The 23,600-nt window shown below is 49.6% G+C and overlaps 1 protein-coding gene across 1 annotated transcript in view; it reads left to right on the top strand.

The window, feature by feature from the left end:
• The first annotated feature begins 4,173 nt into the window (after positions 1-4,173).
• The window catches only part of GTF2H1 (general transcription factor IIH subunit 1), a 34,873-nt gene continuing 15,446 nt past the window's right edge, over positions 4,174-23,600 (top strand). The window contains exons 1-7 of the mRNA XM_069740141.1: positions 4,174-4,306; positions 10,701-10,873; positions 12,244-12,436; positions 12,971-13,133; positions 19,288-19,381; positions 20,995-21,144; positions 22,239-22,318. Coding sequence (XP_069596242.1) covers positions 10,720-10,873; positions 12,244-12,436; positions 12,971-13,133; positions 19,288-19,381; positions 20,995-21,144; positions 22,239-22,318 — 834 coding nt within the window. The 5' untranslated portion in view covers positions 4,174-4,306; positions 10,701-10,719. The remainder of the gene's footprint in view (positions 4,307-10,700; positions 10,874-12,243; positions 12,437-12,970; positions 13,134-19,287; positions 19,382-20,994; positions 21,145-22,238; positions 22,319-23,600) is intronic.

Here is a 23,600-nt window from a genome sequence, read left to right as displayed (position 1 = left end):
CTATCAGTATGTGCCATTTATAATACTGGCGTCTTCTTATTTCATGTAAGGATTTATACTAAACTGAGACTTTGTAACTCTTCTTGTTCATTCATAAACACGTCGTAAGAATCCTCATCGTCCTCGGTTGCTCCTCAGCAGATATGGGACCATATCCCAAAGCATAAGACCCAAGGAATAGTTAATTTTTTTTTTTTGGGGAGGGAGGGGGGGGGGGTAGTGCCCATTCTGTGCGCTCATATGGATGATATGATTTGACACATGGCTGGACATTTTCTCAGCTTCACTTCTCAGCTATATCTCCTTGTTTTTAGGATTTAGATAGGAATGTTCATTTATTCCGTCAATGAAGGAGAAGAATAACAAGTGGTCGGGGGCTTCACCCTGGGGGTCTCTGCTTAGCTTGCAGTCGGTCTGTCATCTGATTCTATATTCATGCTGGGACACAAGGCTGGGGGCTTTCATAATGTCCTATTATATGCCATATAAATTGTTAACCTGTTAATGACCAGGGATTTCCACTATAAACCTGCCCAACAGATGCCAAAGTAACACTTACATGGACAGAGTCTATAGGGCTTTCTACAGTAGATGTCAGGCAGTACTGTCCTGTTGTAACTATTCTGCACTGTGTGCGGAATTATTAGGCAAGTTGTATTTGGATCCCATGATACTTTTTATACTTGTTGTCCTACTCCAAGCTGTTCAGGCTTGAGAGCTAACTACCAATTAAGTGATGTGCATCTCTGTAATGAGGAGGGGTGTTGTCTAATGACATCAACACCCTATATAAGGTGTGTTTAATTATTAGGCAACTTCCTTTCCTTTGGTAAAAAGGGTCAGAAGAGAGATTTGATGGGCTCTGAAAAGTCCAAAATTGTGAGATGTCTGGCAGAGGGATGCAGCAGTCTTGAAATTGCCAAACTTTTGAAGCGTGATCACCGAACAATCAAGCGTTTCATGGCAAAGAGCCAACAGGGTCGCAAGAAGCGTGTTGGGCAAAAAAGGCGCAAAATAACTGCCCATGAATTGAGGAAAATCAAGCGTGAAGCTGCCAAGATGCCATTTGCCACCTGTTTTTCCATATTTCAGAGCTTCAACGTTACTGGAGTAACAAAAAGCATAAGGTGTGCGATACTCATGGACATGGCCAAGGTAAGGAAGGCTGAACAAGAAACATAAGCTTAAACGTCAAGACTGGGCCAAGAAATATCTTAAGACTGACTTTTTAAAGGTTTTATGGACTGATGAAATGAGAGTGACTCTTGATTGTCCAGATGCATGGACCAGAGGCTGGATCAGTAAAGGGCAGAGAGCTCCACTCCGACTCAGACACCAGCAAGGTGGAGGTGGGGGACTGGTATGGGCTGGTATCGTAAAGATGAACATGTGGGACCTTTTCGCGTTGAGGATGGCGTGAAGCTCAATTCCCAGACCTACTGCCAGTTTCTGGAAGACAAATTCTTCAAGCAGTGGTACAGGAAGAAGTCGGTATCGTTCAAGAAAAACAGGATTTTCCTGCAGGACAATGCTCCATCACATGCCTCCAACTACTCCACAGTGTGGCTGCCCAGTAAAGGTCTCAAAGAAGAAAAAATAATGACATGGCCCCTTGTTCACCTGATCTGAACTCCATAGAGAACCTGTGGTCCCTCATAAAATGTGAGATCTACAGGGAGGGAGAACAGTCCACCTCTCGGAGCAGTGTCTGGGAGGCTGTGGTGGCTGCTGCACGCAATGTTGGTCGTAAACAGATCAAGCAACTGACAGCATCTATGGATGGAGGCTGCTGAGCGTCATCATAAAGAAAGGGGGCTATATTGGGCACTCATTTTTGGGGTTTGTTTTTGCATGTCAGAAATGTTTATTTCTAAATTGTGTGCAGTGATATTGGTTTACCTGGTGAAAATAAACAAGTGAGATGGGAATATATCTGGTTTTTATTAAGTTGCCTAATAATTCTGCACAGTAATAGTTACCTGCACAAACAGATAATAATAATTATAATAATAATAATTTTATTTATATAGCGCCAACATAATCTGCAGCGCTTATCCTCGTAAGATAGCCAAATCTAAAAAAAACCCCACTCCAACTTCCAAAAATATTAAGCTTCGATATTTGAGTCTTTTGGGTTGATTGAGAACATAGTTGTTGATCAATAATAAAAATAATCCTCTAAAATACAACTTGCCTAATAATTCTGCACACAGTGTATAGTGTGAAGTCTGGTTGTCCTCTAGTGGTCAAAGAAAAAAGCGCGCTTAAAATATTAAAACCAAACACTACATGAAATCTGAGTCCCACTTGGCTCCTCTTCACTTCAATTTTTCATTATCGCCTTCCAACAGCTAGAATGTGTTTATCTTTCAGTTCATAGAGTTGTATCAGGCTTTTTTTTTAGCAGGGTGTGCTGTAGTTTTAATCTTCACTATTTTGGAGTACTAGTAACAACAGATGAGGTCACAGCTCACCTCCTCCTCCTGTACAATGACTGATAGAACTTCTATACACAGTAGATAACATAGGATCCACCATTCACAACAGATTATGTCACAGCTCACCTCCTCCTCCTGAACAATGACTGAAAACACCTCTATATACAGAAGATAACATAGGATCCACCATTCACAATAGGTGATGCCACAGCTCACCTCCTCCTCCTGTACAATGACTGATAACACCCCTATATACAGTAGATAACACAGGATCCACCATTCACAATAGGTGATGTCACAGCTCACCTCCTTCCTTCATAACTTTTGCCCAGATTAGAGCATGCCCAGATAACGGTTCTCTACTAACGCATAGGATCTGAGTTCGTCTGTTGCCGCTAAAGTCCATGTGAGGAACAGGAAGTACATGTCTAATATTAGGACCAGTGCACAATGTGAAAATTGCCAAATTTATTTTTAATATACGCTCCTCGACATTGAAATTACAACACCAAGAAGGTGGAAGATGGAAATCCCAGGAACTAGACATTACTTATATGAAAATGATGTAAAATGGAAACAAAGTGTTCATAAGATCTGGATTTCTTCAGTCAGGAGTATGAGCTACATGCAGAAATCCCGGCACTTCCATCCTCGGCTGCTATTACTGAGGTTATTAATGGTCGTCTGAGAAAGGTTGTGCAGCTGTATGCACTTGGGCAAATCATCAAGATCCTCTGCTGGCAGCTCCTGTGTAATCACCAACTAATGACAGACCCTATTTTAACCCGATCTGAATGCACAGAAGTGGTGTGTGTATTATAACAGCAATTATATGTTCAAGTTTCCTAATAAAAGGCAAAAAAAAAGAAAGTTAAACTGTAAAAATAAATCCGTTCATTGTTCCTAATACACGTGTTGTTTCCTGAAACCACAGGAAGCTGAAGACTAATAAAAGCTCCTATGGCCAATGTGAAAGCTGCAGGATTTCCATTTATTATATTTGTAATACAGATTATGATGTGAAAAAAATATTGGCAGAAAAACTTGATTCAAACAGCAGGCCTGCTTCTGATGACCCCTTCCCTTCAGAAAGAAAATGACAAAATTGTGTTTCTTTTTTTATTAAAGAAGTCACTTGCCCCCCAAAGTGACATCAGGAGAGACTGCAGGTCGCCCTGAAAGTCTCCCACAGCCGTCGCCAGAAAAATAACAATAATGTCGGTCTCAGAATGAAATAAAAACAATAAAAATATATAAAAGTTTTTGATTAAAAGCAGCAAAAACCCGAATAAAAACCTATATTAATTTAGTCTCGCCTGAATCGTACCGACACCTTAAAAAATGAAACCCCAACAGACACCTGCGGAACTGGTTGTGAGAAAGTGACTGCTATATTGGAGAAAAACTGTGATTTTTATCTCCCAGTATCCATGTAATTAATGCTAACAAGTTAACAACTCTACTCAGTATTTATTTGTGGTGTATAAGTAGGATACAGCCGCCATTTTTTTGGTGGGACTTCCTCCAAAGCGTCATATTTGCGACACAAGCCATCAATGAGCAAGCGATTAGCAGAGAGGCGTTTGATTGGTGAATTTTGCTGAGTCCACGAGACCCCAACTAACCAATAGCATAAGCCGTTTTCTACTGGCCAATGAGCTACCATAATTCTCTAGGAGCTGTCATCGGCGGCCATGTGATTCTGAGTAGCCAATGAGCGGCCGAGGCTCGGCCGAGCTGCTGTACGCGCAGGGGTAGTTTGGACTGCGCGAAGCTCCGTAGTTAGAGGTAAAGGAAGGGAAGTAGAAGCGGCGAGTGGGGCCGCCTGGGAGCATGGAGCTGCTGCCTGTGTGCGCCTAACCGGAGCGGTACGTGTCTCCACACCTCCCCTACCGGCCGTGTACACACCCAGAGACGCACCGTGTGTACGTGCATCCATAGTGACTGCTGCCTCGTATGTGCTGATACACAGTGACAGCACCAGGTGCTATTACACTGCTGACTGCCCAGAAAGCTTTACCTTATATATGGTAATACACGGGCCTCATAGTCCCGGAGCCCTGCCTTATATACTGTGATACTCCGGCCCCTGTTCCTGATGACAGCGCTGTGTCCTAGTACTGGGGGTCTCCAGCTCTTCTCCACCTTATGTGACGCTGACAGCAATGACAGGCGAGGATCAGAGCGACTCACGGGGACAAATTGTGATGGCTACACCAGTGGGTCCTAGTATCTACATAATGGCAGGTTCTATGCGGTGTTCCCAGTGTGCAGGGGGTCCTGTGGGGTGTTCCCCGTGTGCTGGGGGTCCTGTGGGGTGTTCCCAGTGTGCAGGGGGTCCTGTGGGGTGTTCCCTGTGTACAGTGGCTCTCTGTGGGGTGTTCCCAGTGTACAGGGGGTCCTGTGGGGTGTTCCCTGTGTACAAGGGGTCCTGTGGGGTGTTTCCTGTGTGCAGGGGGTCCTGTGGGGTGTTCCCAGTGTACAGGGGGTTCTGTGGGGTGTTCCCTGTGTACAAGGGGTCCTGTGGGGTGTTCCCTGTGTGCAGGGGGTCCTGTGGGGTGTTCACAGTGTGCAGGGGGTCCTGCGGGGTGTTCCCTGTGTGCAGTGACTCCTGTGGGGTGTTCCCCGTGTGCAGGGGGTCCTGTGGGGTGTTCCCCGTGTACAGGGGGTTCTGTGGGGTGTTCCCTGTGTACAGGGGGTCCTGTGGGGTGTTCCCAGTGTACACGGGGTTCTGTGGGGTGTTCCCTGTGTACAGGGGGTCCTGTGGGGTGTTCCCCGTGTGCAGCGGCTCCTGTGGGGTGTTCCCCGTGTGCAGCGGCTCCTGTGGGGTGTTCCCCGTGTGCAGCGGCTCCTGTGGGGTGTTCCCAGTGTGCAGGGGGTCCTGTGGGGTGTTCCCAGTGTGCAGGGGGTCCTGTGGGGTGTTCCCAGTGTGCAGGGGGTCCTGTGGGGTGTTCCCCGTGTGCAGCGGCTCCTGTGGGGTGTTCCCAGTGTGCAGGGGGTCCTGTGGGGTGTTCTTTGTGTACAACGGCTCCTGTGGGGTGTTCCCAGTGTGCAGGGGGTCCTGTGGGGTGTTCCCCGTGTGCAGGGGGTCCTGTGGGGTGTTCCCCGTGTACAGGGGGTTCTGTGGGGTGTTCCCTGTGTACAGGGGGTCCTGTGGGGTGTTCCCAGTGTACAGGGGGTTCTGTGGGGTGTTCCCTGTGTACAGGGGGTCCTGTGGGGTGTTCCCCGTGTGCAGCGGCTCCTGTGGGGTGTTCCCCGTGTGCAGCGGCTCCTGTGGGGTGTTCCCCGTGTGCAGCGGCTCCTGTGGGGTGTTCCCAGTGTGCAGGGGGTCCTGTGGGGTGTTCCCAGTGTGCAGGGGGTCCTGTGGGGTGTTCCCAGTGTGCAGGGGGTCCTGTGGGGTGTTCCCCGTGTGCAGCGGCTCCTGTGGGGTGTTCCCAGTGTGCAGGGGGTCCTGTGGGGTGTTCTTTGTGTACAACGGCTCCTGTGGGGTGTTCCCAGTGTGCAAGGGGTCCTGTGGGGTGTTCCCCGTGTGCAGGGGGTCCTGTGGGGTGTTCCCCGTGTACAGGGGGTTCTGTGGGGTGTTCCCTGTGTACAGGGGGTCCTGTGGGGTGTTCCCAGTGTACAGGGGGTTCTGTGGGGTGTTCCCTGTGTACAGGGGGTCCTGTGGGGTGTTCCCCGTGTGCAGCGGCTCCTGTGGGGTGTTCCCCGTGTGCAGCGGCTCCTGTGGGGTGTTCCCCGTGTGCAGCGGCTCCTGTGGGGTGTTCCCAGTGTGCAGGGGGTCCTGTGGGGTGTTCCCAGTGTGCAGGGGGTCCTGTGGGGTGTTCCCAGTGTGCAGGGGGTCCTGTGGGGTGTTCCCCGTGTGCAGCGGCTCCTGTGGGGTGTTCCCAGTGTGCAGGGGGTCCTGTGGGGTGTTCTTTGTGTACAACGGCTCCTGTGGGGTGTTCCCAGTGTGCAGGGGGTCCTGTGGGGTGTTCCCAGTGTGCAGGGGGTCCTGTGGGGTGTTCCCAGTGTACAGGGGGTCCTGTGGGGTGTTCCCCGTGTGCAGCGGCTCCTGTGGGGTGTTCCCCGTGTGCAGCGGCTCCTGTGGGGTGTTCCCCGTGTGCAGCGGCTCCTGTGGGGTGTTCCCAGTGTGCAGGGGGTCCTGTGGGGTGTTCTTTGTGTACAACGGCTCCTGTGGGGTGTTCCCAGTGTGCAGGGGGTCCTGTGGGGTGTTCCCAGTGTGCAGGGGTCCTGTGGGGTGTTCCCAGTGTGCAGGGGGTCCTGTGGGGTGTTCCCAGTGTGCAGGGGGTCCTGTGGGGTGTTCCCAGTGTGCAGGGGGTCCTGTGGGGTGTTCCCAGTGTGCAGGGGGTCCTGTGGGGTGTTCCCAGTGTGCAGGGGGTCCTGTGGGGTGTTCCCAGTGTGCAGGGGGTCCTGTGGGGTGTTCCCAGTGTGCAGGGGGTCCTGTAGGGTGTTCCCAGTGTGCAGGGGGTCCTGTGGGGTGTTCCCCGTGTGCAGCGGCTCCTGTGGGGTGTTCCCAGTGTGCAGGGGGTCCTGTGGGGTGTTCTTTGTGTACAACGGCTCCTGTGGGGTGTTCCCAGTGTGCAGGGGGTCCTGTGGGGTGTTCCCAGTGTGCAGGGGGTCCTGTGGGGTGTTCCCAGTGTGCAGGGGGTCCTGTGGGGTGTTCCCTGTGTACAGGGGGTCCTGTGGGGTGTTCCCCGTGTGCAGCGGCTCCTGTGGGGTGTTCCCAGTGTGCAGCGGCTCCTGTGGGGTGTTCCCCGTGTGCAGCGGCTCCTGTGGGGTGTTCCCAGTGTGCAGGGGGTCCTGTGGGGTGTTCTTTGTGTACAACGGCTCCTGTGGGGTGTTCCCAGTGTGCAGGGGGTCCTGTGGGGTGTTCCCAGTGTGCAGGGGGTCCTGTGGGGTGTTCCCAGTGTGCAGGGGGTCCTGTGGGGTGTTCCCAGTGTGCAGGGGGTCCTGTGGGGTGTTCCCAGTGTGCAGGGGGTCCTGTGGGGTGTTCCCCGTGTGCAGCGGCTCCTGTGGGGTGTTCCCAGTGTGCAGGGGGTCCTGTGGGGTGTTCTTTGTGTACAACGGCTCCTGTGGGGTGTTCCCAGTGTGCAGGGGGTCCTGTGGGGTGTTCCCAGTGTGCAGGGGGTCCTGTGGGGTGTTCCCAGTGTGCAGGGGGTCCTGTGGGGTGTTCCCAGTGTGCAGGGGGTCCTGTGGGGTGTTCCCTGTGTGTGGTGGGTCAAAACTGGACCAAGGAGGAATTGTGATGGGTCGATGTTTTGCTGGGAAGCCTTGGGTCCTTGGACCATGTGGATGTGACCTGTACCCCCTAACTGCTCTGGCCACGTACCTCTGCTGATGGCAGCGGGTCTCCCCGGTGGCAGTGGCCTCTCGGCAGGTTAGTGCCTCCTGCCACATTGCAACAGATCGTAGAGATGAAGGTGATGACTTCACCAGATCTCAGTCTGATCGATCATCGGTGGAATGTGCTGGAAAAAGAAATCTGCTCTGCTGCCAATGTCTTGGTGCCAGATCCGCCAGGACATCTCCCGAGGTCTGGTGAAGTCTATGCCTCCGAGGGTCAGAGACTTTTTTTTTGGCCAATAAGGGGGAGCCTACAGAATATTAGGCAGGTGATCAGCCTATATACTGATACACGGTACAGCACTGTGTCCTGGGGTAAAGCTGAGCCCCCAACCTTACAAATCGCCATACACCTTCCTCAGCACCCGGTGACAGTGACGACCTTCTAGTACCCCAAGTGCTCGATGACTCCGACATTTCCAGAATGACGGCTTCTCCCCATATCACTGAAGTATTCCCACCTATTCTTATACAAGCAGAGATATATTGGGGTTATCAAATATGTAGCCCACCTTACAGATATGGACACGTGAAAAGAGCCCCCTAATAGAAACTCACCATAAGTGTATTAGTGACAGGTGCAATGTATAAACTGATCCTGTCTGCATAAGAATAACCAGCAGCGGAAGTGTCACAGTATGCTGGGAGTTGTAGTTCTGTAAAAGGCAGCTCTATATTAGATGCCCTTGTCCATTACAGCCAGGTTCCTGCTTAGTTTTTTTTTTTTGAAGGGCTTTATATGAGTGAGAGCTGGTTAATAAATCTCTCCCGACAGCGCTGACCCTTATTCCCAGAGGATCCCGGCACCTGTCTCTGTGCGCTGTGACATTACTCAGCATTTGCTGCCTACAAGCTTCCATTGACTTCATCATCAGTCATTTATTACATTAGTTTAATCACCGAGACGGAACCGCAGCCAAGAACTGGGACGCGGAGATCAGACTTTATTTTACACACAGATAATGGACTTGTATCTCTCACTGATTAAGGCTATAAAAACGGTATAAAACCGCAAATAATCTGCATACATTAAGCATCCCATCATTTATAATGGAATCCGCAATTTCTGTGCACATGATGTGCGTTTTTCCGCATGAAAAACGCATTGCGGAAAAATAATGAACCTGTTCATTAATTTTGCGTTTTTTTCGCGGATTTCCCACTGTCTAATGCACTGGGAAATGTCTGGGAAAAAAACGCGCAAAAACCACGTCAAAACCGCGCAAAAAACGCATGCGGATTTCATGCGGAAATCTGGCAGAAATGTCCGGATTTCCACAGGAATTTTCTGCATGAATTCCTGAACGTGTGCACATAGCCTTACACACTTTACGTTCCCACCTCTGTCCAGTTAGGAAAAACTCATATTAGTTAATGGGGTTCTAAATTATTACTGATCCACAGTAAAGGCGATACGTTGCTTATTGTGGGGTGACCCAGTAACGAGGGCGGCTGTCTTGAGTCCTTATGAATGGAGTCTTGCACCGTCCGTCACTTTGGATGGAGCTGCATGGTCCCTTCATATGGGGGTCTTAGAACTCTCTTCTCCTGATTGCTGGGAACCACACGCTGACCTAGGTCAATATCTTGGTTTAACCCCTTCAGAGAGGTGACATTTTTCAATATTAGATATTTGGGGTCTGACTCATTGCTAAAACAAGAGGGGGGATCTCCAGACCAGCTTCTCCCAACTAACACATGAACGGATGGAACTATAAAAAAAGCTAATTGCTATTTATATACTTTCCATAGGAGACTGGTGCCCCCTATTTAGTGATCGGTCAGACCCCCACAGATCTGGCATGTGGGCAGTTGACACATGTGAAATGGTGGAATACTCTGCTTTCCTTGAGCCATTCAGAGTTAAATGTCCTAGGTATTGGGGGATAGAGGATGGGTCTCTGCATAATGAGCAATTTGCCTTTCTGAAACTTTGTAGAGCTGAGTGATTAATCCAGTGAGTGCCGTAATGATGCGATGAACAGACACAACTGGGCAAATCAGATTTCCTTTTTTCTGTTGTCGCTCTCCTGCCCCTGTAGAGTTAACAGATACCATCACTCTCATCATCCACTAATCTCCCTCCCGGTCTGACTCCATTCTTAAGGTACTGTCACACTAGACGATATCGCTAGCGATCCGTGACGTTGCAGCGTCCTCGCTAGCGATATCGTCCAGTGTGACAGGCAGCAGCGATCAGGCCCCTGCTGTGCTGTCGCTGGTCGGGGAAGAAAGTCCAGAACTTTATTTCGTCGCTGGACTCCCCGTAGACATCGCTGAATCGGCGTGTGTGACACCGATTCAGCGATGTCTTCACTGGTAACCAGGGTAAACATCGGGTAACTAAGCGCAGGGCCGCGCTTAGTAACCCGATGTTTACCCTGGTTACCAGCGTAAAAAAACAAACAGTACATACTTACATTCAGCTGTCTGTCCCTTGCCGTCTGGTTCCTGCACTGCTGGCCGTAAAGTGAAAGCAGAGCACAGCCACAGCGGTGAGTCACCGCTGTGTGACTCACCGCTGTGCTGTGCTTTCACTTTCACTTTACGGCCAGCAGTCAGTGCAGGAACCAGACGGCAAGGGACAGACAGCTGAATGTAAGTATGTACTGTTTGTTTTTTTACGCTGGTAACCAGGGTAAACATCGGGTTACTAAGCGCAGCCCTGCGCTTAGTTACCCGATGTTTACCCTGGTTACCGGGGACCTCGGGATCGTTGGTCGCTGGAGAGCTGTCTGTGTGACAGCTCTCCAGCGACCAAACAGCGACGCTGCAGCGATCCGGATCGTTGTCGGTATCGCTGCAGCGTCGCTAAGTGTGACGGTACCTTTATCCCCAGTCCTTACTGTGATGTGACTCCTCGGATTATCCCCTCCACGTGTCACCAGTCTCGTCATTGTCACCTTGTGCCCCCCGCAGCGCCCGTGCCGTCTCCACCATGGCTACGTCATCCGAAGAAGTGTTACTGATCGTCAAGAAGGTGCGACAGAAGAAACAAGATGGAGCCCTCTACCTGATGGCCGAAAGGGTTGCCTGGGCCCCCGAAGGGAAGGACCGATTCACTGTGAGCCACATGTATGGAGACATCAAGTGTGAGTGAGCACCGAGGGGAGATTTTTTTTTTGGCAGACACTTTTACTGATAAACCCACATCTCAGATACATTGTGGGTTGGAACTCGAGGCTGTGGAAGGCTTAAAGGGAACCTGTCACCCCGTTTTTTGAGATTGAGCTATAAATACTGTTAAATAGGGCCTGCGCTGTGTGTTCCTATAGTGTATGTAGTGTACCCCGATTCCCCATGTATGCTGAGAAATAACTTACCAAAGTCGCCGTTTTCGCCTGTCAATCAGGCTGGTCAGGTCGGGAGGGCGTGGTGACATCGCTGGTTCTTCCTCAGCTTTACGTTGGTGGCGTAGTGGTGAACAAGCAGCGCGCGATCTGCGCTGTCATCCCTTTCGTCGGTGGGGGCGGCCATCTTCCTGGGGCCGCGCGTGCGCAGATCGAGTGCTCTGCTGCACGGGGCTTCAGGAAAATGGCCGCGGGATGCCGCGCGTGCGCATTAGAGATCGCGGCGGCCATTTTCCCAAAGCCGAGTTTGCATCTCGGCTTTGGGAAAATGGCCGCCGCGATCTCTAATGCGCACGCGCGGCATCCCGCGGCCATTTTCCTGAAGCCCCGTGCAGCAGAGCACTCGATCTGCGCACGCGCGGCCCCAGGAAGATGGCCGCCCCCACCGACGAAAGGGATGACAGCGCAGATCGCGCGCTGTGTCTTCACCACTACGCCACCAACGTAAAGCTGAGGAAGAACCAGCGATGTCACCACGCCCTCCCGACCTGACCAGCCTGATTGACAGGCGAAAACGGCGACTTTGGTAAGTTATTTCTCAGCATACATGGGGAATCGGGGTACACTACATACACTATAGGAACACACAGCGCAGGCCCTATTTAACAGTATTTATAGCTCAATCTCAAAAAACGGGGTGACAGGTTCCCTTTAAAGGGCTGGTCCAGGTTGTAAGTAGCATTGGACTTCATATCCATTGAAGTGAATGAGCTGCAGTACCGCAAACAACCTGTAGACAGGTGTGGTGGTGGTTTTTCTTTTTTTTTTTTAAGAAAGCAGTCAGTTTTCTAATCTCACTCTCATAATAATAATCTTTATTTTTATATAGCGCTAACCTATTCCGCAGTGTTTTACAGTTTGCACACATTATCATCGCTGTCCCCAATGGGGCTCACAATCTAAATTCCCGATCAGTATGTCTTTGGAATGTGGGAGGAAACCGGAGTACCCGGAGGAAACCCACGCAAACACGGAGAGAACATACAAACTCTTTGCCGATGTTGTCCAGGGTGGGGCTTGAACACAGGGCCCCTGCGCTGCAAGGCTGCTGTGCTAACCACTGCGCCACTGTGCTGCTCCATGTATGACTTGTCCCTATTTGCTGCTTTCAGGTCAGAAAATTAGCCCCGATGGCAAAGCAAAAGTCCAGCTTCAGCTCGTCCTGCACACGGGAGAGACCACAAACTTCCATTTCTCCAATGACAGCACAGCAATAAAGGAGAGAGACGCCGTAAAAGAGCTGCTGCAGCAGCTGCTCCCGAAGTTCAAACGGAAGACGAACAAGGAATTGGAGGAAAAGAACAGGTGAAGACTCTGAAATAACCTCCTGCCTGAGTAGTGATCGCGGCCTCTTAAAATGGCTCTGTCAGTCTCATGTTCAGGATCTTTCAGGGATTAACTTTCCTCTTTCCATTGGCTTTTGACAGGTTCAAATAATAAATTCACTCTCCCCAGGTCCAGCCATGTCTCTTTGCTGCTTCTCCGGTCTTTGTTGACTTTCTTCAGCAGTTTCTTCACTACTACAGCACATGTGACCGCTGCAGTCAATCACTGGGTACATCATTTCTGCTAGTTATGATTGGCTGCAGCGGTTACTTGCTGTGTAATCATGATATCGCCACAGCAGCTTGTCGGCAAACATCAGGTCTGCAGCGGAGAGGCAGTGCTGGATATGGGGAATATGTGGGAGTCTCCTGAGTTTATTATTTTGACCTAACGGAAGTCGATCGGGAGTAAAAAGTGAATCCAGGAAAGCGTCATAACTGCAACCAATGAGGTTTCCTTACACTGACAGCTCGTGGAAACGGCTCACAAAAATGCTTTATTCTCTCCTCGTAGGATGCTGAAGGACGATCCGGTCTTGTTCCAGCTCTACAAGGATCTTGTGGCCAGTCAGGTGATCAGCGCCGAGGAGTTTTGGGCTAATCGTCTGAGCCTCAACTCTTTGGAGAACAGCCTGTCCAATAACAAGCAAGACGTGGGGATCTCGGCCGCTTTTCTGGTGCGCTTTTAGGCTGGATTATATTGTATATGTGTCCGGTGTACTTATTGTATTATCGGAGGGAGTCATCAGTGGAGATAGCGTGTCATTGGTAATGAAGGAGAACAATATACCATTATATTAGACAATACACAATGGGCTCGTCTCTGCTGCCAGATCCAAGAGAAAATAAGGGGACGTCCCAGTCTGTATGGCCGCTTCCACTGATTATTAGATATGCAGAAATTTGACTAACAGCAGGCAATAAAATCAAATCCGCATTACTCCCCCCGCTGCTGCAGCACCCATCAGTTCAGAGGTCCCCACCCTTCTTGCTTTGGTTACGTCGCCGTACATCGTTTGTGGCTTCGGGTGATACTGACACTTGACCATTCATTTGATAGGCGAGTTATGGGTATTTTATTGCATCACCTACTTTTAGGTAAATTTCACCAATTACTGGAAAGCTCTGTTAATTTCACTCTTCCCTGTCATTAGCAGATGGTGTATATATTGCTAATCGATCACAATGTATTTTGGGGCTTGAGTAATTTCAAGTACAAACATTAATGCAGAGAATCACTTGATTAATCCAACAGTCTTTTATTCAGTCGCCATGACAGCACAACGAGAGAGGGGATCCGCCCTTCAGGGACAGGAAACCTCAGACATAAAAAGGGCGGCACCTCACTCCCCCGCCAGTTGGTTTCCTGTCCCTGACAGTGGAACCTCTTCAGGCAGACCTTTTTTGAAGAAGGTTGAAGAAAGAAGTCTTCCCACTCCTGACAGGCCGGATCAGGTAGCGGGGGTCCCCTGCCTCGGCCTAGTCAGGAGGCCGGTAGCACCACACGGCAGGGGGACTGTTAGTGTCGGTGAGAGCAGGAGGAAGCAACCCCAAGGGGTTAGCTTCTAGGTGTCACATTACCTTGTGAGTATACGCCGCCGTGTCTACGTGGCCTCTGGGGTCTGTCCACTCCTGCCTTGGTGGTCCGTCTTGGCCGGAGGACGCTGCCGTCCTCTGTTCGGCGCGTCTGCCCTCGGCGCCGCGGCTGTGACCGGAAGGGGCGTGTCCGGATGACGCAGCGAGCGGCGCCGGGCGGTGGCGCGGCCGCGCATGCGCGGTAGCGTTCTTTCGCCGGCTAATGGCGGCGCCCAGGGGCAGGGGGAGGATACTGGCCGCAGGGAGTTCGGCGCTCAGCGTGGGGCACGGCGTGCAGTGGCCAGAGCCTATCGGTAGTTAATACCGATCGTTGACACCTGGAGGAAGCCCTGCTGACCACCATCCGGGGGTGGTACCCAGGGGGATGTATTTAAGAGCCGCACAGATGCCCATCCTGGTTCCTGTCCATTTCCTAATGGAGTCACCGGAGGGAACTCCGCAGCTGTGCGGTGAACAGCAGCAGCCTTTGGAGCAGCCACAAACAGGAAAGTCTCAGAGAAGCTCCCAGCGGCGTTCCAGTGGCAGTAGTCGTGCTGGTGGAGCTAAAGCTGCTCAGAGGTCCACCAAATCCTCGGGCCGTAGGAATTCTCCGGCCAAAGAGGACCCCCCGATCACGGTACCGTTTACTTCAAGGATGGGTAAGTGAGCTACGTGAAAGTACGCTTTCTGATTGGTGTCCCTCCTTGTATTCCCTCTCTCCTTATTTAGGGGAAAAAATGTGCTTCCAAAGCTAAACATAGGGAGTGTGCCGTTTGTACAGAGCCTCTCCCAGATGGGCATAAAAAGAAGCTGTGCAGATCCTGCATACAGCACTTAATAGAGGAGGAGGCCCCTGACCTGACGTCTACCCTTAGGGACATGGTCAGACAGGAGATCAGGGACTCCTTAAAATCCAGTTCTCATAAGAAACAATCCAAGAAGAGAATACTAGGTTCATCCCCTGTATCAGAGATGGATTCCGATAGTGTGAGCTCGGATTCTCATCCATCATCTTCATCTTCAGAGGACGTAGAGTCTAGCCGAACATGTCTATCATTAGATAGGATTAATCATCTGGTGAAAGCTGTCAACAACACCATGGGGATTGAAGAGACTCAGCCAGAATGCTCCATTCAGGACATTATGTTCAGGGGCATAGACCGTAAATCCCGAAGGGTTTTTCCTGTAGTGGAGAAAATCAAGTCTCTGATTTTGAAGGAGTGGAAGAAGCCCGAAAGAAAGGGGTCACTTCCGCCAGCATTTAAGAGAAGATACCCGTTCGAGGAAGAAGCTTCAGCTTCTTGGGACAAAGTCCCGAAGTTAGACGCAGCAGTGGCCAAAGCATGCAAAAAGTCTTCTCTTCCATTTGAAGATTTAGGTAACTTAAAGGACCCGCTCGATAGAAAGGCTGATGTGTTCCTTAAAGGAGCTTGGGAGACTTCTGCGGGATCCCTGAGACCGGCAGTGGCGGCTACTTGCACAGCTCGGTCCTTGATGGTGTGGCTAGGCCACCTGGAAGATCAACTTAAGGATAAAGTTCCTAGAAGTGAAATCCTATCATCTATGCCCATGATCCAAGATGCTGCAGCCTTCCTTTCGGATGCATCAGCGGATTCGGTCAGGCTGGCCGCAAGATCTTCAGCCTTATCCAACGCAGCCCGCAGAGCACTTTGGATTAAATGTTGGCCAGGTGATTTACAAGCTAGGTCAAGGCTATGCGGCATCCCCTGTGAAGGAGTTCATCTGTTCGGTCCGGTACTTGATGAGCTGCTTGAGAAGGCGGGCGACTCTAAGAAGCGGTTCCCTCTATTAAGAAAACCTTTTTATAGGCGTGACTACAGCAGGGGATGGTCTTATCGCCGCAGATCTGATAGAGAACCAAATAGAGATTCATCCAAATATTACAGCAGCAGCAGAAGAAGAGGCTTCTCCTGCAGAACAGTTGGCGTTGGAGTCAGAAGTTCAGGATCTCAGACAAAAGGGGGTTCTTATTCGGGTACCCACGGAAGAGCGAGGTAGGGGGTTCTATTCCCCGTTATTCTTGGTAAAGAAGCCAGATGGGTCATACCGTACCATTATTAATCTGAGAGGCCTGAATGAATTCTTGCTAATCCCATCCTTCAAAATGGAATCTGTGAAAACGGCAATAAAGCTTCTTTTTCACAAGTGCTTCATGGTGGTCTTAGATCTAAAAGACGCCTATTACCATGTTCCGATACATGCAGATCACCAGCGTTTTCTCAGGGTGGCGATTTCTCTTGCCGGCACAGTGGAGCACTTCCAATATCAGGCACTCCCCTTTGGTGTTGCAGTCGCACCCCGGGTCTTTACTAAGGTTATGGTAGAGGTTATGGCACACCTTCATGAGCAAAACATACTGATAATTCCTTACTTGGATGACTTACTGATCGTGGGGCATTCAGAGTTACACTGTAAAGAGCAGTTAGAGAAAGTGATGGTAGCACTTCGTAACTTAGGTTGGATTGTCAATCTTAAAAAATCGCGTCTTCAACCCTCCACATCACAGCAGTTTTTGGGTCTTCTTGTAGATTCAGCTCAGCAGGAATGTCGCCTGCCAGACTCAAAAGTTGATGCTATCCACCGGCTGGCCTCTAGAGCAATTAAAAATCCCGTAGTCTCCTTAAGAAGTGCTATGTCTCTTTTGGGGTCACTTACTTCTTGTTTTCCGGCGGTGATGTGGGCACAGTTTCACTCTAGGTCTCTTCAGTGGGATGTCCTACGTAATTTTCGGCGACTAGGCGCCAACCTAGATAAGAAATTCTCTCTATCCGTAGAGGCCACGGTTTCACTAAGGTGGTGGACGCACATCCCTAATCTGCGTAAAGGGGTACCTTGGACATATCATATATCACGAGTAATAACAACTGATGCTAGTCCCACGGGGTGGGGAGCACATTGGGAAAATAATTACGTTCAGGGTCTATGGTCCCGATCTGAGCAGGACTCGTCTTCCAATCTGAAAGAATTGATGGCGGTGGAACGCGCCTTGGATAGGTTTCTTGTACCTCTACAGGGTAGACATGTTAGAATACTCTCTGACAACCAGGTGACCGTTGCTTATGTGAACCGCCAAGGAGGCACACGGTCTACGTCATTAATGAACGTTACAAATCGTATTTTTCAGATGGCCGAAAATCACCTACTCTCCCTTACGGCCCTTCATATAAAGGGGAAACTAAATACCATGGCCGATTACTTAAGCCGCAACGAGCTCAAACAAGGGGATTGGTCTCTAAAACCGGCTGTCTTCAATCAGATCGTACGGTTGTGGGGATGTCCAGAAATAGATCTGTTTGCCAGTCGAGGAAACAAGAAGCTCCATCAATTCTGTTCCCTAGACCCAAGAGACAACCCGTACGCAATCGACGCTCTTCTGATCTCCTGGAACTTCAGTCTCGCCTATGCGTTTCCCCCTCTGAATCTAATTCCTTTAGTTCTGAGGAAGATTCGGGAAGACAAAGCCCGAGTTATATTAATAGCTCCATTCTGGCCCAGAAGGTCTTGGTTCCCATGGTTAAGAAGCATGTCCATTTCCCAACCATGGATTCTCCCAGAAATTCCAGACCTCCTCTCCCAGGGTCCAGTTTTGCATCCACGAGTAGCCAACTTACATCTGACAGCGTGGAACTTGAGAGGTCACTTCTGAAAAAGAAGGGATTCTCTCAGAACCTTGTAAATACGCTGCTTAAGAGTAGGAAAGCCTCCACGACTAGCATTTATGTTAGGATATGGAGGAAGTTCCTATCAAGCTCAGGAGCACAGATCGATCAGAAACCTGATATTACTCAGATCCTAGAATTTCTACAGAAGGGCCTAGATTTAGGCTTAGCCACCAGCACCCTTAGAGTTCAGGTTTCGGCTCTAGGGGCACTATATAATTCCAACATAGCTAGTAATCACTGGATAACAAGGTTTTTCAAAGCGGTCACCAGATCCAGGCCGGTTATTAAACAGAGAATAGTTCCATGGGACCTAAATCTTGTGCTCTCGGCTCTAACACAAGCTCCGTTCGAGCCCATTGACTCTGTCCCGATCAAGATCCTGTCTGTCAAAACAGCCCTCTTAGTTGCCCTCACATCGGCAAGAAGGGTTAGTGATCTGCAAGCATTGTCCAGGCAGCGTCCGTATATACAAATTACGGAAGATAGAGTGGTGATGAGGCCTGACCCTCTTTATCTTCCAAAGGTCGCGTCAAAATTTCATAGGTCCCAGGAGGTAATCTTGCCTTCATTTTGTCCTAATCCCTCTAACAATAAAGAACAGAGATTTCATTGTTTGGACGTGCGTAGATGCCTTCTCAGATATATTGCAGTAACAGACGCCTGGAAAAAAGATCATTCCTTATTCTTATCCTACCAGGGAGTTAGGAAGGGGCTTAGGGTATCAAAGAATACGCTAGCCAGATGGATTAGGGAGGCCATATTTCTTGCTTATACCGCAGGTGGCGTGGAAATTCCAGAAGGCATAAAGGCACACTCCACTCGTGCGGTAGCCACATCTTGGGCTGAGAGGGCAGAAGTGTCGATTGAAGACATCTGTAAGGCGGCCACATGGTCTTCTCCATCCACCTTTCTTAGACACTATAGGTTAGATCTAGGTGGCTCCTCCGACCTCACGTTTGGGAGAAGGGTGCTGGAGGCGGTTATCCCTCCCTAGTCACTTTTTTCACTTCTCTGAAAGTCTCTCGTTGTGCTGTCATGGCGACTGAATAAATACGTACGCTACTCACCTGGTAGCAGTGTTTTTTCAGGAGCCATGACAGCACCCTTATATTCCCTACCCTCTTTGTTTATGGGTTCAACACTTCCTTTAGTTAATTCCTAAGTTTAGTCACTGGGTGAATTGTACCATATATTAATATTGTTTATGTGCTACTAACCTAGAAGGTCCTTTCATACTCTGTAAACCAACTGGCGGGGGAGTGAGGTGCCGCCCTTTTTATGTCTGAGGTTTCCTGTCCCTGAAGGGCGGATCCCCTCTCTCGTTGTGCTGTCATGGCTCCTGAAAAAACACTGCTACCAGGTGAGTAGCGTACGTATTTCCAGTTGTGGCAGATGAGATAATAGTAATTAACCATCACTTCCAAAAAAAATTGTGACTTCTTAACAGTTTTTGTTGTTGTTTTTTTTTTTTTTAATCCAACCATAGTTGACATTTTTTTTTTATTACGGAAAATGTATCTGGTGCTTTGCATAAATTAAGTTCTGTTTTTTTTATTTTTATTTATTTTTAAAGGCTGATGTTCGTCCCCAAACTGATGGATGCAATGGTCTGAGGTACAACCTGACTCCGGACATCATAGAGTCCATATTCCGCACCTATCCTGCAGGTGAGATTGCAGTGGATATTCTGGATGACAGCGGTTACCCCATCCACATGAGATGGATGATTGCTGGGGGTGTTACTGCTGAGTCCCGATGTCTCCTGTGTGGATGGAGTTGTAGCGAGCATGTGCAACCACTGTTTTATTAAAGGGGTTTCTACTACTCTGACAACTCCCTTCTCAATCCATGTGTTTCCTATCAGTAAAATAACACTCTGCCGGCACAGTTCCAGCGGTGTCGGCACTGGCTCTCCCGGGCATTCCTGCCACCAATCGTGTTTTGTGAGCCTGGAGAGAGCCAGTGCTGACACCAGTGCTAAGTATAAGTGTTAAGGTACCTTCACACATAACGATATCGTTAACGATATCGTTGCTTTTTGTGCCGTAGCAACGATATCGTTAAGGCAATCGTTATGTGTGACAGCGACCAACGATCAGGCCCCTGCTGGGAGATCGTTGGTCACTGAACAAAGTCCAGAACTTTATTTCGTCGCTGGATCTCCCGTGGACATCGCTGGATCGGCGTGTGTGACACCGATCCAGCGATGTCTTCACTGGTAACCAGGGTAAACATCGGGTTACTAAGCGCAGGGCCGCGCTTAGTAACCCGATGTTTACCCTGGTTACCAGCGTAAAAGTAAAAAAACAAACAAACACTACATACTTACCTACCGCTGTCTGTCCCCGGCGCTGTGCTCTGCACTCCTCCTGTACTGGCTGTGAGCGTCGGTCAGCCGGAAAGCAGAGCGGTGACGTCACTGCTCTGCTTTCCGGCTGCTGTGCTCACAGCCAGTACAGGAGGAGTGCAGAGCAGCTGAGCGCCGGGGACAGACAGCGGTAGGTAAGTATGTAGTGTTTGTTTTTTTTTTACTTTTACGCTGGTAACCAGGGTAAACATCGGGTTACTAAGCGCGGCCCTGCGCTTAGTAACCCGATGTTTACCCTGGTTACCCGGGGACTTCGGGATCATTGGTCGCTGGAGAGCTGTCTGTGTGACAGCTCTCCAGCGACCAAACAGCGACGCTGCAGCGATCCGGATCGTTGTCGGTATCGCTGCAGCGTCGCTTAATGTGAAGGGGCCTTTAATGTTTTACTGGGAGCAAACAAAGGTATTCAGAAGGGGATGTCCGATTGTGGACAACTCCTTTAAGTGGCGGTCACACATACTACTGTTCCATTTGCACTGGGAACTGTGGAGTCCCGTTCTTGGTATTGATGGGTCCAAAGTGATCTTACATTTATCCTGTGGGTAGACGACAAATTTTGTGTATGGGACAACTCTGTCAGAGAACATAATCTACAGGCAGGTATGTGGCTCCTGGTTGGATTTGAACTGGGGACCACATTGCTGCAAGGAAAAGGTGATGACCATGAAATCTGCTTCCCAGCGCATTCACCCCGGCAGTCACAACCATTTCAGAATACATTACAGTCCAGTCCAGAAATGCTCGATGTGTGCAGCCTAGATCTGACTCCGAACTACTGCATAATAATCTGAACCTGATTTTACACGCACCTCACATGAAGTTGTGCATTTTCTGGATACTCGTTAACCATCCCTGGCAGTCGTGAATTCATTATTCCTGGACTTATAACCTCCATTTTCCTTTCTCTTGCAGTGAAGCTGAAATATGATGAAAACGTTCCCCACAGCTTAACAGAAAAAGAGTTCTGGACCCGCTTTTTCCAATCTCATTATTTCCATAGAGACCGACTCAACACTGGATCCAAAGACTTGTTTGCAGAGTGCGCCAAACTCGACGATAAAGGTCATTAATTTTGGTTTCCGTTCTTTATAGAGCACTAACCTACTCTGCATCTGACACTGATACAAGCAAGGTCAAGTGGGTCACAGGGGAGTAAAAAGGTTTTTAACACACTTCATAGCATCCGCGCACTGGTCCTGGTGACTTGTCGTAGCACAATATCCCGTGGCCACGACTGACAGTCACCAGGAGGTCAGGGAGGACCCTGGGGACCATTGTCACAGGGCACAGCATCAAATTGAAATGGAAGCAACTTTGGCAATGCCGCTGTGTCTATTGTCTATATTCAGTTTTTGTAAAGGATAATGCAAACAGTGACTTCTCCCTGCTCTTATCTGATCACTCCTGCTGGTAAAGAGAATTATTCCTATGTGGATAGGGAAGTAAAACAATAGCATTATAAGTCTCACTATGGTTAGATGCTTATTTTTCAATTAGACTAGAAAAGGTTTTAATAGGTTTATACAGTCCTTTGGAAACAGATTTTCAAAGCAAGTACACTAGCATCATCAGGTCTAAGCTAGGTTAATGTATGCAGGTTATATTGTGAAATCTCATGACAGATGAGTTTTAAACAAGTTATTCTAAGAAGACATTACATAGCCATCGTTCCAATTTTTACACGGTTTTCTCTTAGCTGAACCTTGGCACAAGCGATCCTTGGGGTTCAGGGTCCTTGGGGGTTCAGGGTCCTTGGGGTTCAGGGTCCTTGGGGTTCAGGGTCCTCGGGGTTCAGGGTCCTCGGGGTTCAGGGTCCTCTGGGGTTCAGGATCCTCACGGTTCTCGGGGCTCAGGGTCCTCACAGTTCAGGATCCTCTGGGGTTCAGGATCCTCAGGGTCCTCACAGTTCAGGGTCCTCTGGGGTTCAGGGTCTTCGGGGTTCAGGGTCCTCTGGGGTTCAGGATCCTCAGGGTCCTCGGGGTTCAGGGTCCTCTGGGGTTCAGGATCCTCAGGGTCCTCGGGCCTCCGGGTCCTCACAGTTCATGATCCTCAGGGTCCTCGGGGCTCAGGGTTCTCACAGTTCAGGATCCTCTGGGCTCAGGACACTCTTCATCTACACTTCCACGTAATGAACATGTCTATTGATCTTTTACTAGGTCTGAAATCCTTAGTTTCCCAAGGGGTAAAAAATCCTATGTTAGATTTGATGTCTCTGGAGGACAAGTGTCTGGATGAGGTAAGGCCGTAGATCGTATTCTGTCGTTCTACTGACTATTGAGCTTTATATTTCGGCAGAAATCCCATAATGCTGGAGCTCTGGTTCTGGCTCGTGTCCTGCATAGACGGTTATGCATGAATCTGAAGCAATTCCGGATTTTACTGCAGAAAGTTTTCAGGGATCAGTCCCATGTGGACGTAACCTTAGGTTAAGTTCACACATGTATTTTTGGTCTTGCACCATTTGTAGCCTGTTTGCAGCATGGAGTAATGTGGTCTCGTTTATGACCTAGGCTAGTGCAGATAAATAGGCCGGCATGTGTGCAAGTGCACGGAGCGACACGTGGAGCCGGTCACATCTCCAACTTGTCTGTGACTTGCCCGATTTTTCACCTGACTGAGCCCACCTTTAAAGACACAGATATTATCTGCTTGGGAAATCCTCTTCACCATAAATCAGTAATTGCTTTATAACTTTGGCATGGAGCAATAATTTGGAAGTGGAGGGCAGATGCGGCCATGCGTTGTTGATGCGGCCATGCGTTGTTGATGCGGCCATGCGTTGTTGATGCGGCCATGCGTTGTTGATGCGGCCATGCGCTGTTGATGCGGCCATGCGCTGTTGATGCGGCCATGCGCTGTTGATGCGGCCATGCGTTGTTGATGCGGCCATGCGTTGTTGATGCGGCCATGCGTTGTTGATGCGGCCATGCGTTGTTGATGCGGCCATGCGTTGTTGATGCGGCCATGCGTTGTTGATGCGGCCATGCGTTGTTGATGCGGCCATGCGTTGTTGATGCGGCCATGCGTTGTTGATGCGGCCATGCGTTGTTGATGCGGCCATGCGCTGTTGCGGCCATGCGTTGTTGATGCGGCCATGCGTTGTTGATGCGGCCATGCGTTGTTGATGCGGCCATGCGCTGTTGATGCAGCCAGTTTAGCAATGATGACGGTGCTTGCCGTCACTGTAACTTCAGCATATTAAATAATCTCAGAAACTGGAGAGCAAACGTTTATAATTTCCTCTTCTATCAGAGCAGGATCTGTTTACTGCACATTAAAGGGTTTTCCATTGTTATCATTTTGATGGTCTATCCATGGGATAGGTCATCAATATTCGAGCAGTGGGGGTCCGACACCTTTTACCGCCAACGATCAGCTGTTTTCACCGCTGGAGTTGCAAACATTTGTTGATTTGGACTGATCCTATATCGATGACCTATTCTAACGACGGGTCCTTAGTATCAGACATGGAAACACCCCCTCCCCGGTGATCTTGTGGCTTCTAAGGTGACTGTGAT

Source organism: Ranitomeya imitator, chromosome 9 (assembly GCF_032444005.1).
Source record: "Ranitomeya imitator isolate aRanImi1 chromosome 9, aRanImi1.pri, whole genome shotgun sequence".
NCBI lineage: Eukaryota > Metazoa > Chordata > Amphibia > Anura > Dendrobatidae > Ranitomeya > Ranitomeya imitator.
Note: the sequence above shows the minus strand (reverse complement) of the source record. Positions and strands in the feature narration are given on the sequence as shown.